The 14,330-nt window shown below is 45.4% G+C and overlaps 1 protein-coding gene across 2 annotated transcripts in view; it reads right to left on the bottom strand.

Annotated features, from left to right (window-relative positions):
• Positions 1–14,330, bottom strand: part of gfra2b (GDNF family receptor alpha 2b) — a 303,407-nt gene that overhangs the window by 29,327 nt on the left and 259,750 nt on the right. For both annotated transcript variants that reach the window (XM_054747149.2, XM_054747150.2), the window contains exons 6-7: positions 10,473–10,582; positions 8,977–9,117 (exon numbers count right to left, since the gene is read on the bottom strand). In XM_054747149.2, coding sequence (XP_054603124.2) covers positions 8,977–9,117; positions 10,473–10,582 — 251 coding nt within the window. The remainder of the gene's footprint in view (positions 1–8,976; positions 9,118–10,472; positions 10,583–14,330) is intronic.

Here is a 14,330-nt window from a genome sequence, read left to right as displayed (position 1 = left end):
GTTTGTGCTCATGGGCCAAATATCAGTTCAGAGTACCCACCCTTTTTGGATCCCTGGGACGAGTGCTAGACAGTGCTCCATCAGGGATGACATTGTCCTGCTGGGGGACTTCAATGATCACGTGGGCAATGACAGCTTGACCTGGAGTGGTGTGATTGGGAGGAATGGCCCGCCTGATCTGAACTCAAGTGGTGTTTTGTTATTGGACTTCTGTGCAAGCCGCAGTTTGGTCATGACGAACACCATGTTCGAACATAAGGATGCCCATCGGTACACTTGGTACCAGGGCAGCCTAGGTCGCAGGTCGATGATAGACTTTGTAGTCATATCGTCTGACCTGCGGCCTTATGTTTTGGACACCCGAGTGAAGAGAGGACGCCTACAGGGCGTGGCTGGTCTGTGGGTCCCCGGAGGCAGCAGACAGGTACCAGATAGCCAAGCGGGGTGCAGCAGTGGCAGTTGCCGTGGCAAAGTCTTGGGCATGGGAGGAGTTTGGTGAGGCCATGGAGAAAGACTATCGATCAGCTCCAAAGAGGTTCTGGCAAACTGTCCGGCGCCTCAGGAGAGGAAGGCTGCAACTCGCTCACACTGTTTACAGTGGGGATGGGGAGCTGCTGACGTCAACTGGGGCTATAGTCAGACGGTGGAAGGAATACTTTGAGGAGCTCCTCAATCCCACCTATACGCATTCCGAGGAGGAACCAGAACCGGGAGACCTGGGGATGGACTGTCCAATCTCGGGGGCAGAAGTTGCTGAGGTAGTCAAACAACTACACAGCGGCAGAGCCCCAGGGGCGGATGAGGTTCGTCATGGGTATCTCAACGCTATGGATGTTGTAGGGCTGTCGTGGTTGACACGTCTCTGCAACATTGCGTGGTCATCGGAGGCAGTTCCTGTGGAGTGGCAGACCGGGGTGGTGGTCCCCATCTTCAAGAAGGGTTAACTTGGGGTGTGTTCTTTCAATAGGGGGTTCACACTCCTCAGCCTCCCTGGAAAGGTCTACTCCAAGGTACTGGAGAGGAGGGTCCCATCGATAGTTGAATCTCAGATTGAGGAGGAGCAATGTGTTTTTTGTCCTGGCAGTGAAACTGTGGACAAGCTCTATACCCTTGCAAGGGTGATGGAGGGGGCATGGGAGTTTGCCCGACCAATCCACATGTGTTTTGTGGATTTGGAGAAAGCTTATGACCGTGTCCCCAGGGGCACCCTGTGGAGGGCACTCCAGGAGTATGGGGTGGGTGGCTTTCTGTTGAGGGCCATTCAGTCCCTGTACCAGAGGAGCGTGAGTTTGGTCCGCATAGCCGGTAGTAAGTCGGACCTGTTCCCAGTGAGGGTTGGACTCCGCCAGGGCTGCTCTTTGTCACCGGTTCTGTTCATTATCTTTATGGACAGAATTTCTAGGCACAGCCGTTGTGTGGAGTGTGTCAAGTTTGGTGGCAGGAGTATCTAGTCTCTTCTTTTTGCAGATGATGTGGTCCTCCTAGCTTCATCCAGCTCTGACCTTCAGCTCTTGCTGGGTAGGTTCGCGGTCGAGTGTGAAGCGGCTGGGATGAGGATCATCACCTCCAAATCTGAGACCATGGTTCTCGACCGGAAAAGGGTGGCTTGCCAACTCCGGATCGGGGGAGAGGTCCTATCTCAAGTGGAGGAGTTTAAGTATCTCGGGGTCTTGTTCACGAGTGAGGGTAGGAAGGATCGGGAGATCGACAGGCGGATTGGTTCAGCATCTGCAGTGATGTGGACGCTGAGCTGATCTGTCGTGGTGAAGAGGGAGCTGAGCCAGAAAGCCAGGCTCTCGATTTACCGGTCGATCTACGTCCCAATCTTCACCTATGGTCATGAGTTTTGGGTAATGACCGAAAGAACAAGATTGCGGATACAAGCGGCCGAAATGAGTTTCCTCCGTAGGGTGGCTGGGCTCAGCCTTAGAGATAGGGTGAGGAGCTTGGACATTCGGGAGGGACTCGGAGTAGAACTGCTGCTCCTCCGGATCGAAAGGAGCCAGTTGAGGTGGTTTGGGCATCTGGTCAGGATGCCTCCTGGACGCCTCCCCGGGGAGGTGTTTCGGGCATGTCCTGCCGGCAGGAGGCCCCCGGGTCGACCCAGGACACGTTGGAGAGGTTACATCTCCAATCTGGTCCGGGAACGCCTTGGGGTCCTGCCGGAGGAGCTGGTGGAGATGGCCGGGTAGAGGACGGTCTGGAGCTCCCCAATCTACTCTGTGGGATTCATCTTTAGAGAAAAACATCCACTGCAGTCAAATAATTATCTGTCTGTTGTTTTAGACAGTCACAGTTCACCTGCTGTCACATGTAATGTATCTTTTTTGCAAGTTGATGTTGAAGAATGCAAAGTTGGAACTCTAAAAGTGTGGAAGTGCCCTATCTGGACCATTAATGGTTAAAACATACCAGACACAAGTTCTGCCTGGGTATAATAAGCTTGGAGTGTGAGTCAAGCTATAACGCTCCATTTAAGAGAATAAATCTGTAAGGCTTGTCTTCAGCGTTCAGACATCAATCCTGACTGTTTCACAGCCAAACAGGACAAGGAGTATGAGTCATGACAAATGATGCTACAGTTACCTTGACAAAGTGCTTTATTTTAGTAAGTATTTATCCAAGTTAGATTACAAGTTACTTTACAGTTTTTCTCAATTGCTAAAACACTAAAATCCATTGACTGAAGAAAGTTCTTAGTTGCTTGAACTCATTAAGCTAACTGTTGAGCCTGTTTCACACAGTTTAGCAAAACTCTAAATGCATTCTCATTCTTAAAACACATTCTGCACTCTAACGTACATCATGTCATCCAAAACGGTAAACACAAGTGACACATTTACCCATAACAAGAGCACAAATTTCATTGATTGAACTCAATCAGTCAAAATAGATTTCACTTGTTTCAAATGATGTGACAACCAATATAAGCGAGTTCAGAGAGCAAACAGGTTGTTGAAGGTGGGAATGAGAAAGTGTGACAATGGATAGAAGAATTCATGTGAGAGGACAAGGACGGGTGTGTATGTGAGGTGGGGGATGAGGAGGAGGGTAAGAAAGAGAAAGAGGAGGATGAAGAGGAAGAGGAAGAGCAAGCCTAACCCTAACCCTTTTACTGTTTTAGAAATATTTTTTTTCTTTATTAAGTGTTGAGACTAAGTAATCTTTGAGTCTGAAATTCAAGTTGCTGTGAAAAAGAATTTTACACCTTCAGATTGACAACTGATCAATAATCATGCCTCACTGGCGTTTTAAACAAGTTTAATATTTGAATTGAATTATTAAACACAGAATCCACTTCACAAGCGTTACCAAAGGCTCTGAGACCAGGTTTTGTAATAGCTTCAGGACACATACCGTCCTCAAAAAACTATTTTATGGACTGTAATTCTTTATATTCTGTGAGAGTTGGCATTGACTGACATGGAAACAATTTCCTCCCATGTTAATACGTCACATCAAGACTCAAAACAGCACCGAATTAGCATAAACTGAGCAATAATACAGACCCAGGTTGGCTTGCTGTTATCCTTCTGATGCTTTACTGCATTTTAAAAATGGCAGAATAGGCAGCTGATCATTTTTCAAGGTTTAGTGAAACAACCCACCACAGGCATTAGCTATATTTAACACAGATTTTAATTCCTTCCTAATAATAAATATTTGAAATGATGGAATATCTTTGTGCAGTTGAACATTGATATGTATTTGTGCTACACTAAATTCAGCACCTTGGCTCTGATGCTATGCATGCTATTCATGTTTTTGCTCCAACATACCTGATTCAAATGAATATCTCATTACTGGGATCCTGCAGAGTTTGACGAGGCACTATCAAGCTGACCTATTTATTTTAAACAGGCATGTTGGAGGAGACAAATATGTTGGGCTAGAGAGCCAGGATTGGGAAAAGTTACAGATAGCAAGAAAGTATCATAATAACTGAACAAGTATACTTACAAAAGATAAAAGCATTTTACAGAACTTTTCTTGTAATATTTTAATTATTGGAGTCCTGTTTATAGAGTTTAATTATGTCTATAGTTTTGCTCTGCTCAAGAATTTAATGCCTGTGTGTTCACAGCAAACACAAGAGCCTGTGTGTTTGATAGGAGGTCCAAAAGTCGTGCTGTAGCTAGGTCAGTGTTATTTAAAGAGAGTGTCTTGGGATCTTAAACACATTGTCTCTCACTGCTTTTCCTCCTCCGTCTGACCTTTCTTCTCCATTATCTGACAGACTCAGTTTCACTTTTTCCACTTTTGTGGAGAATTGAGCAAATCTTTAAAACACTGGAAGTGGTGTGAAGATTCTTTAGAAATGATGCAGTTTTATTATTTACCACATTTGAAGCAGCATTGATTCGGAAGTTAAAAAATTAAAGTATGTAATTAAATGACATTTTCTTACACTAACTCTACTTTTCATGTTAACAGAGAAACTGAGATGGTTCTTCATCAGTTCAGCACCTAGACAAACGTGAGCCTGTCTACAACCAGGTCATATTAAATAGTTTTTCATCTAATTAACTGATTTTAAAGAAGTAAGTAAGTAAGTAAGTAAGAAAGAAAGAAAGAAAGAAAGAAAGAAAGAAAGAAAGACTTTTGACTTTTAAATGATTTATTTTTTTTACAGATCAACAATCAGCATTAATGACTGAAACTTGTTTCCCCCTAATAAAACCAGGAAAACTGATAAACCAGTTTAGAAGGTGATCTTTAGGGAGCCCTGTCCATCCAGCAGACAGAGCACCTGCCCGATCCCCCACACTGCTCTAAACGAGTCCAGGTTCCCAGTAAGTTCATAAAAAGCATGTTCGATCTTTAAGCGAGCTTCCACCAGGACCTTCGGGCTCCTCTCAGCATCAGTCCAGCTCTGTCCCAGCATCTGTTTTTTTCTGGTTTTCCAGATGGCTAGTTTTGCACATGCAAATAAAAAGTTAATTAACAATATTGTCCGTTTTTTTCTGACACTGTACTTGGGCCCGAAAACAAATAAGGGTAGGGTAAAAGCCTCCCCCAGTGCACTAACCCACTGTTCTAAAACCTTAAACATCCCTGATAACCTAGAACAAGCTACCACTAGATGCTCTAGGGTCTCTGTTTGGTTACAAAAAGGACATCCCTCCCCGGTGCTTGGATCAAAGCGGGCTCTGTGTCTGTTCGTAGGTAAAGCTCCATGTATAATCCTCCACTGGAGGTCTGCCATCCTTTTTTCCACTGGAGACTTATACAAACTCCTCCAGCTGCCCCCAGGTGCATCGTCCGCATTGTAACGTGAGGAAATATGGGTTTTCTGTGCCAAAGGTTATACTTTGCCCGGCTGGGTCAAAGCTGGGTCGCTGAGAACTTTCACCCACAGATTAAGACCTGAACGCCAGCGAGTCTGGGAGAAACCATAACATCTGAACACCTGCAGTGCCAGAAGATGTGTTCTCATGGAAAAGCTAGTCATAACATAACAAAGTCTTAAACTTCCTTCCCTTTATTTTAAGTTGTTAAAGAATCATTATTATCACTTTGCTCATTATAAATGTGTTTTAATCAAATGAATGATTATTATGCTTTGGGTAATCATAATAACTAATGAGTCAATGCGTAATTAAATAATGTTTGAAGATGTTATAATGACCTTCACACACACACACTCTCTCACAGTAAACTCCAAAACACATCTGCTCTGACGCACAAGTTTTGCTTTGAGAAGAGAAAGATTTTTGGTAAGTTTTCAGTGCATGATTCAGTTCGGTGTTTGACAACCAAAGAGGGAGGACTTGTGAACAACGCCAATGGGGAACGGGGCTGCGGCTCCTTTCTCCCCACCCCCCACCCCCCCCCCCCACCCCCCACCCCCCTCACGCTGTTCCTGCCAAGCCAGACAGGATAGCTGAATTACAACTGCTAACGCAGACTCGTCCAGAGTCTTTGATTTTCTGAGTAATTAAACTTAAGAAATCGCATCTGCAAATGCTTTATCATCAACGTGTACCAGGTGGCATCTCTGGACCGGATCGGCGGACACCTTCGTCTTCTCTGCCAGCCGAGGTGCCCTGGATGAAACATTGTCCTTTGACGTTCCGGATCTGAACGAGGGTCCTCATATGGTGAGGCAGAACACAATAGATAGCGTTTGATGCATCTTTTCCAACAAAACCTAAGTTTATTCAAACCATCACTTTTCACTCAGACACCTGTTTCTTCCTGAAGCAAAATCAGACGCACCCACGCATTCATATCACCTCATTTTCAATTTTCACACATTCAACACAAGGTCTATTTGAGCAAGTTTACAATATCAACTGTTAAAGATTGTTCAACAAAGTTGCCAATGTTGATTGTTGTTTCCTATGCTTGTCATTTCAAAATCATTAGTTTAATTTGAAGAATTAAATCTTTTAACTTTCAACCTTGTTTCTTCATTGAACTGAAACACAGACCCACGGATATTATCGACAGTTTATCGATGAAAACAACCTTTGAGTCTCCTTAAGACTATAAAATTTGGTTATTAATTTATTACAAATTAATATCACAAATTAAAATGTAGGATGGTTCCTCTTTCATAAAAAAGCATAAACCATTACCCTACATAATTGGCAGAGCCTAATCAGGTTCACTACAGCATCAAACACCTGAGTCCACCTCGACTCCTTGACTCCTAACAAGGAGCGCCTATTGATAACCTTCACACAAGTTTGATAGAGCTGTTTCTTCCCACAAGACTGGAAGGAGCCCAACACTGGAGTGTTCGGGTTCAGCAGTAATCCACTCTCCTCCTGCCATCCCTCACCAGCTGCTTTAACCTCCAGAGATGGAAAAACATACTCACTGTCATCATCCCATTGGTCGGATGGGATAAATTCAGAAAGAAAGAAAGAAAGAAAGAAAGAAAGAAAGCAAGCAAGAAAGAAAGAAACAAAGAAAGAAAGAAAGAAAGAAAGAAAGAAAGAAAGAAAGAAAGAAAGAAAATAATCTTTTCTAAAGCACCTCTCAAGATAAAAATCACAAGGTGCTTCAAAAAACAAACAAAAAATGTAAGTATAATAAAGATTTCAAAAAATGATCAGGAAGATGTTTAAAATGAGAAAACATAAAAATTGTGATAAAAAATGTAAGGAAGGGGAGAGAAAATGAAGAGAAAAGAGCAAAATCAGTGGATTCCGGGAAAGGTGGAATAAGAACAGAATAAGGAGAGGGTGGTGATGAAGGTCACGCAAAAGCGAGCTTGAACATGTAGTTTTCAGTTGCTTTTTGAAGGAGACCACTGAGTATTTCAAAAACATTTTTTTATAATTTTTGAAAATGATTGGTCACTCTGAGTTTAACATGCAGGGTGGACATGAAAATAGTCTCCTACACCTATCTCACGCATTAGATTCTGATAGAAAATAGACAGAGAATCTCTAGGATTTGAAAAGCCTGACAGATGTACATCACACTGTCGCTTGGCCTCACCCATCTTGATTCACAACCTTTTGGCTAGAAGAAGCTAACCATTAGCTTTAGCAACTCCACCACCTAGCAGAACTCCTTCAGGCTTGTGTTATTTGTGGAGAAATAGAGTCAGTGTTACTGTTATCCAATCAGAAGTGAGATGTCCAAATATCAGAAAAAAAAGACTCCAAATCCTGCCGTCTGAAGCGACTTTCTCATCTGGCTGAATTCTCCATGCAACAGGCGCATCTACTAGCCCCGCCCCCACCCACCCGTATGACTTACAAGGCATTTATTCCTACTAGAGACCACTGCAAATGTATTAGAAATTTGAGTGAATGTCTTCTTTAAAATAATTCTGATGTTTAAGAATTGCTTGATTGTCTTATAACTGAGTTTGTTTATAAAGTCTTAAATTACAATAAATAAATAAAAATCCTACATGAAAATGTTAATTCATTCTGTTACATGCCTTTGTAAACTGAGGGAGTTTGTTAGACTAGCACTTAGTTGAGTCACAGAAAACAATATAATGAGAATAGGGGGCTGCATGGGTGGTAGCACCGTTGCCTTGCAGGGTGGATGGGTTTTCTCTTGGTGACAACTTCCTCCCAAAGACCAAAATCTTGCTTATTCAGGATAATAGGTGACTAGATATGAGTGAGTGTGAGAATGGCTGAATTTCTGTTCGTCTTTAAATGTGGCCCTGCGATGAACGGGTGACCCCGCATCTCCTGTGGTGATTGCTGGAGATAGGCATCAGCTCCCTGCAACTGTATTCAGGAATGAATGGTGCAGAAAATAAGTGAGTGTATAAAAATATTAGTTACATTAACTTGCATGATTGCACAGTTAATGTCTGTTTTATTCTACCCACAGGAAGATTGAAACTGCAAATGTGTTTTACAGAAAAGACCGGATAAGCTTCCTCTTGTGGTTTGAGAAGCGTTTAAAGCAGCAGAAAGATTGATTTAAGTGTTTGCTCGAAATCTTTTCAAAGATGGAGCAAAAATAACACACCTGAGGGTAAATCCAGAAATTAGGAGATAAAATGTGATGTTGAGTTGAGTGCAAAGTGGTACCTCTCAAAACTGGAAGCTGTATTTATTTTGATTGCTGAGACGAGCTGAGATTAGCTTATCAAAGGTAAATAATTAACTGCTTTTTTTGGGTGAGGGTTGGCAGAAAATGCTTTAGCAATCATTCAAAATCATTCTCTTCATGGTTTAATTTTGCTGTCTCTTCAATTTATCTAAACTGAAACATCTTATTACGTTGAAATCAGATCTGCTAGTTTTCTGAAGCAATCTCATTCTTTCAAATACAAACTTATGTTTTTAAAGTAATAAATTGTCTTTTACACTAAGTTTTAGTTCTTTTGTTTGCTTCCACTAAAAGGTGAATCAGATCTACAAATATTACCACAAATAACAAAAGGTCAAATAATTTATTATTTTCAATAATAATATATGATTCATTACCAGCCTAAGGCTGACCTCAATGTACTTTTGAGTCTAAGTTTGGCCCTGATGAGGCTGAACTTACTGAGGCAGGTGTTGTGTGTGAAGTCGCGGTGGAAGGCATCACATTCCTGCTCCTGATGGCCAGAGCTCCTGCAGCTGCACCAGAGGCTGATGGTGATGTTGGTGGGGCTGTTGTCACTGTAGTTTGGTGTCACATCTGAGCCTGAAATAAAACAATGGGAGGAAAAAACTGAGAATAATGTTAAAGTGAAGATTATCTAGGGAGAAGTTCACGAAGGACTTGTGGATATTTCCAGAGCAGAAATGAGTCACCAGATTGTTCCTCCAACTAAATATTTAAATAATGCTTATGGAAGATGTAAAAGACAGCTAAACAAATTTAATACAAAGGATTTTATACATTAATAGCGTAATCTGGGTCCAAAGTCCTCTTTCTATCTTTGCAACAGTTTCCCATCACTTATCCAATTTTGGGTGGCATAGGTAAGCGGTCGAGGAGGAAAACCTGGACACCTCTCCCAAGCTCCCCAAGGTTGACTCAGACAAGAGAGGATGCATAACACCACCAACCCCACCAGCCATGTGAGCTTTGGGTCTGTCCTGGGGTCACTCCATAGTCTCAGAACACCTGCAGAGGAAGCATGAGTCATCCTAATCAAATGTCGTCTTGATGCTGAGGAACAGCAGCTCTATGCCGAGCTTCCCTAAGTCGGACCTACTCACTTTATCTCTAAGGCCAAGCCTGGCAACCCAACAGAGAAGGCTTGTATATGAATTTTCTTTATTCTTTCACAATCTAAATCTGCTGAATGAGAGTTGAAATACAGGTGGCCTGGTAAATCAGGAGCTTGCCTTTCACTTTAGCTCTTCTCCATAACAGACCGAGGCACGTGTCTTTATCACCATAGATTAAGTCTCGATCCTTTCATCCATCTCTTGTTCCATCCTACAAACAATAGCAATCAAGTCATCAATATGCCTATGTCCTCTTGAAGCAGACACTCATTGAAACCCCAAAAGCAATATTCCAGTTTTTACTAGTCTAGAAAAACTGATTCTCATCTCACACTCAACTGTGAACCACCCCAGTAAAGGTTGTGGCTTTAAGACACAAACAGAACTACGTCATGTCCAAAAGGAGAGATCATCCATTTGGGGTCCCTTGACCACAGCCTCTCCATAAAACACTTTGAGCTCCATGAACACATAAAACAAGGTCAGAGACAAGGGGCAGCCCTGGTGGAGCCCAGCTCATAGAGGGAACAAGCCAAACTAACTCTAACCAACACAGAAACAGCTTTTGCTTCAGTTGTACCCCTGACCCCATACTCCAACAGAACTGCCACTTCCCACACATAAAGAGACCCGTGATCTGTGCACAAGCTAAAATGAGTAAAAATCTGTCTCTCTAATTATTGGCTAATCACTCAAAGATTTCCTACACAGATAAATGTTTCATAGGCTGCTGTTTGATGATTAGTTCAGGTCAGACTACTGCCATGCTGTTTCATATTTGACAACAGCAACACACAGATTCCAGCTGTCTGTCAGACGTACCGATGAGGCCGACATAGGACATGAGGCAGCCGTTGTAGTTGTCATAAGGGCAGCTGGTGACAGTATGAGGCGTCATCTGGCAGTTCATGTGGAAATCAGCGAGCCGAGACCTACAACAGCACAGCAAAAAGATACCAGTGTACATCCCAGAACCCATAAGAGCAAAAATATCCTATCTTATGACTCCACTTCCAGATCGGCTGATGTTGGCAACATTTCACTGTAAGTAAAAAAATAAAACAGCATGTAAAGTACACAAAATAAACTGTTTAAATATTCATGGTCTTTTTATGCTCTAACCAGGTAAAATTGGGACTGAAACTAAACAAAAGTCATTTTATGCATGCACACATGCCAGCTGTGCATTCTTTAAGTTCCCAGCACATTTTTATATTGTCTTTCATCAGAAGATTTTTTCCTTCTGCAAACGTGTCAAACCCGAGAACCCAGCATGTGGTATGTTCCATGGGGATTTTCCTTCATGCAAACCTCAAACATTTTCTATTTAAATTATATAAAATATAATTATCATTATTTATACTTAAAACTTTCACCTTTTAAATTGTCTTTAATGATGGCTTTTTATTTTTTTATCTGCTGTAATCCTGCTCCCAGCTTCCACCCCTCCTCTGTTTTATTTAATCTAGTCTTAGCCCTTAAGCTAGCTGCTATTGGAAGGATGATCTCAGCATCAGCCAATCATGAAGAGCTTGAATGTACGCCCACCAATGGTGGGCACCCCTGTGAGTATATAAGTGGAGCGACTCCACTGTTCGCCTCCGTTATCTCTTCAAGTCAAGCTTAAGAGCTTCCTTTAAAGAGCAATTATCCAAGAAGCATTCTCCTACAATGTCCAGCGATGCCAGAACCTACCCGGCCTGCCAGACGGGCTCCATCTCCAGCGGCAACCTGCACGCCAAGTGTGAGGTCTGTCTCGGGGCTCATCACGCCGGCCTGGCCTTGACCCCACAGGCCTCGTGCCCGTTTTGTGCCGCTCTGCCCGTGGCTGAAAAGATCCGCCGGGTCAAGTACTTCACCCCCGCCGCCGACAAGGAATTTCCGGTGGCTGACACATACTCGCTGGACAAGGCCTTACAGTTCTTCAACGATGGCCAGGAGCCGGCTGGCTTCAACCAACTGGACAAAGTCATCGACAGTGAGGAGTAAGACGAGGCTGGCTGCCATAGCCCTTTTTCCCTCCTGGACAACACGGAGGTCGACGAGCCTCGCTCAGCGGGTCCTTCTGCTCCAGTGACGTCTCGCTCCTCCCTGCCAGCAGTTTGAGCACTGCTCCAGGAGCTGCCTGCCATCATCTCCGTGGCTGCGGTCCGCAAGGGGCTAGCCGTGCCAGAACCGGCTCCGCCTGAAGCAGATGATTTGGCGGGAATTTTCGGGGCAACAAAAGATGCGCTGTCCGGACCCCATCCGGCCGTGCTTCCCTGCTGCCATGAGCTGCTGGTCCGCCGCCTTCTCCGAACCTCCTAAGCTCATGGCGCCAATTTCCACATATGCGCCCATTACCAAGGTCGAGGGCTTCTCCAACCAAGGCTGGCCTTCCGTTCCTCCACTGGAGCCGGACTTGGCCTCGCTGTTTGGTGCCAAGAACCACCTCGCTAGCCCACGAGCAGTTCCCGCTTCTAAGCATGACCAGCTGCTGACGCGGCTCACCGATCGCGCACACCAGTGCGCCTTCCAGACCGGCGCTGCAGGAAATAACATCGCCCTTCTTGCCTTTGGCGTTTGCAAAATGGTGGAAGAGCTTGACGCTCCTGACGAGTCAAAAACCATCGTTACTAAAACTGCTGATGCCATTCTCAATCTGTGCGCTGCTGTACTCACCGGTTCTGCTCGCATTGCTGCCCGGCAGACCCTTATCCAGCGGGCCTTGTGGCTCAAAGCTCTGCCCTCCATTCCTGAACGCCTGCACAGGGAGATGCTGGAAGGCCCCATCACCTCTGACGTTCTGTTTGGTCCCCATCTTAGGAGCGTCATCGAGAGGGCTCAGAAGACAGCTGAACTGTCAGCCACGGTGCAATACCTGGTCCACCCTCGGTCAGCCTTGCACTCCGGCCTTTCCTCCAGAGGATGGGACGAATGGCACGGAAACTTCAGGTGCCCATCTGCACCGCCCGCCCCATGGAGCCGGCCTCCCGCTTCGGCTCCACCTCAGCGGGACCAGAGAGTTGGCGGCCAACGGTTTCGAAAGAGCCAGCAGACACCGTCTTGGCAGTCACAGTCGCAGGAACCTCGCCGAAAGCAACCACAAAAATCACTCGTTGGGGGGAATGTGTGTGCTTATGACTGTAATAACTGTGAATGATGTTGGTTTTGAAATAAAACCCAAAAGACGTCACTTAGAGAGCACAATCCTACAGGCCTCTGCAGAATCCTCTGCCGAATCCTCACATATGTTCCCCACACCAAGCACTGCGACACATCTGCATGTTCCCGCAGTCAGTCATATTACACGGCCAGCTGTAAGGGTGCGTTCCATTTGCGCACCGGCCCTAGCTTCCAGCCAGGCCCAACACATTCCGCTTTCCCCACAACGTTGGGTGGGACGGGATGTCATGGCGCTGTCGCGACCACGCACGGCGACACAGTGCGCGGCTCCATCCGCTGGCACGTTGTCATCCCCATGCACGGGCCTGGCTCCCACTCATCCTTTAACTTTGGACTCAACGCTCCGCGGTGCGGATCAGCCTCTTCGAGCTGTTTCACAGTCGCCCTTTCGAGCACAGCCCTCCATGGGTCGCTCCCAGTTCGCTGGTGCAAGCGACGGCGGTAAAGGGTGCGAACCCAGTCCTCAGACGTCGTTCACGTGACCTCAAACACACGTCCGCTGTTGGAATGCACGCAAAAATGGCGCCACCTTTGTCTCATGAGCAAATGGATATCGGAGACCATTCATTGCGGTCACACACTCCATTTTCAGTCCGCTCCTCCTCCCTTCAACAGGATCATGGAGACGACATTCACGTCACAGGAACAATCTCAGGCCCTGGAGCTGGAGCTGTGGGAACTTCTGTCTAAGGACGCAATTTTCCAAGTCCCTCGTGGACAAGAGCTCTCAGGCTTCTAGTCCTGCTACTTCGTGGTACCGAAGAAGTCGGGAGGAATGAGACCAATTCTCGACCTTTCCCTGTTCAACTGCTCCATAGCAGTGATGCATTTCCGCATGTTAACAATGAGGCAAGTCCTAGAATACATGTGCTCCGGGGACTGGTTCACGTCAATAGACCTGAAAGATGCAAACTTCCGCATCCCAGTAATTCCCAAATACCGGAAGTTCCTGCGCTTTTCATTCAAGGGAGTTCAATACCAGTTAAATCATCTCCCTTTCGGCTACTCGCTAGCCCCGCGCACCTTCCCCAAATGTCTGGAGACGGCCCTGCAGCCATTGCACACGGCGGGAATGAGGGTTTTCTTTTACCTGGACGATCTGCTCCTATGCGCCCGGTCCAAGGACGAGGCGTCAGAGAAAACCAGGAAGTTAATAGAGCATCTGTCAACCCTGGGGTTTTCCATAAACTGGGAAAAGAGCTCCATCCTTCCATCCCAGTCGATTGTGTTTCTCGGGCTGGAGCTGAACGCCTCCCTAATGAGAGCACGTTTGACTCCGGCGAGAGCGGCAAATCTCACCATGGTGGTCTCCCACGTGCAACCCCGCAAGAATGTGAGAGCCCTGTTAGTCATGAAACTTCTGGGCATGATGGCTGCAGCCCACACTGTGGTGCCGTTAGGTTTACTGCACACGAGATGCCTACAGCGTTCGTTCACCTGTCTCCGGGTACACCCGATATGTCAGAAGAGACGTATGTTGAGGGTTCCCCCCTCAGTGGGCGGGGGCCTCGCTCA

This window comes from Nothobranchius furzeri, chromosome 6 (assembly GCF_043380555.1).
Source record: "Nothobranchius furzeri strain GRZ-AD chromosome 6, NfurGRZ-RIMD1, whole genome shotgun sequence".
In the NCBI taxonomy this organism is placed as follows: domain Eukaryota; kingdom Metazoa; phylum Chordata; class Actinopteri; order Cyprinodontiformes; family Nothobranchiidae; genus Nothobranchius; species Nothobranchius furzeri.
This window is presented reverse-complemented; position numbering and strand designations above follow the sequence as displayed.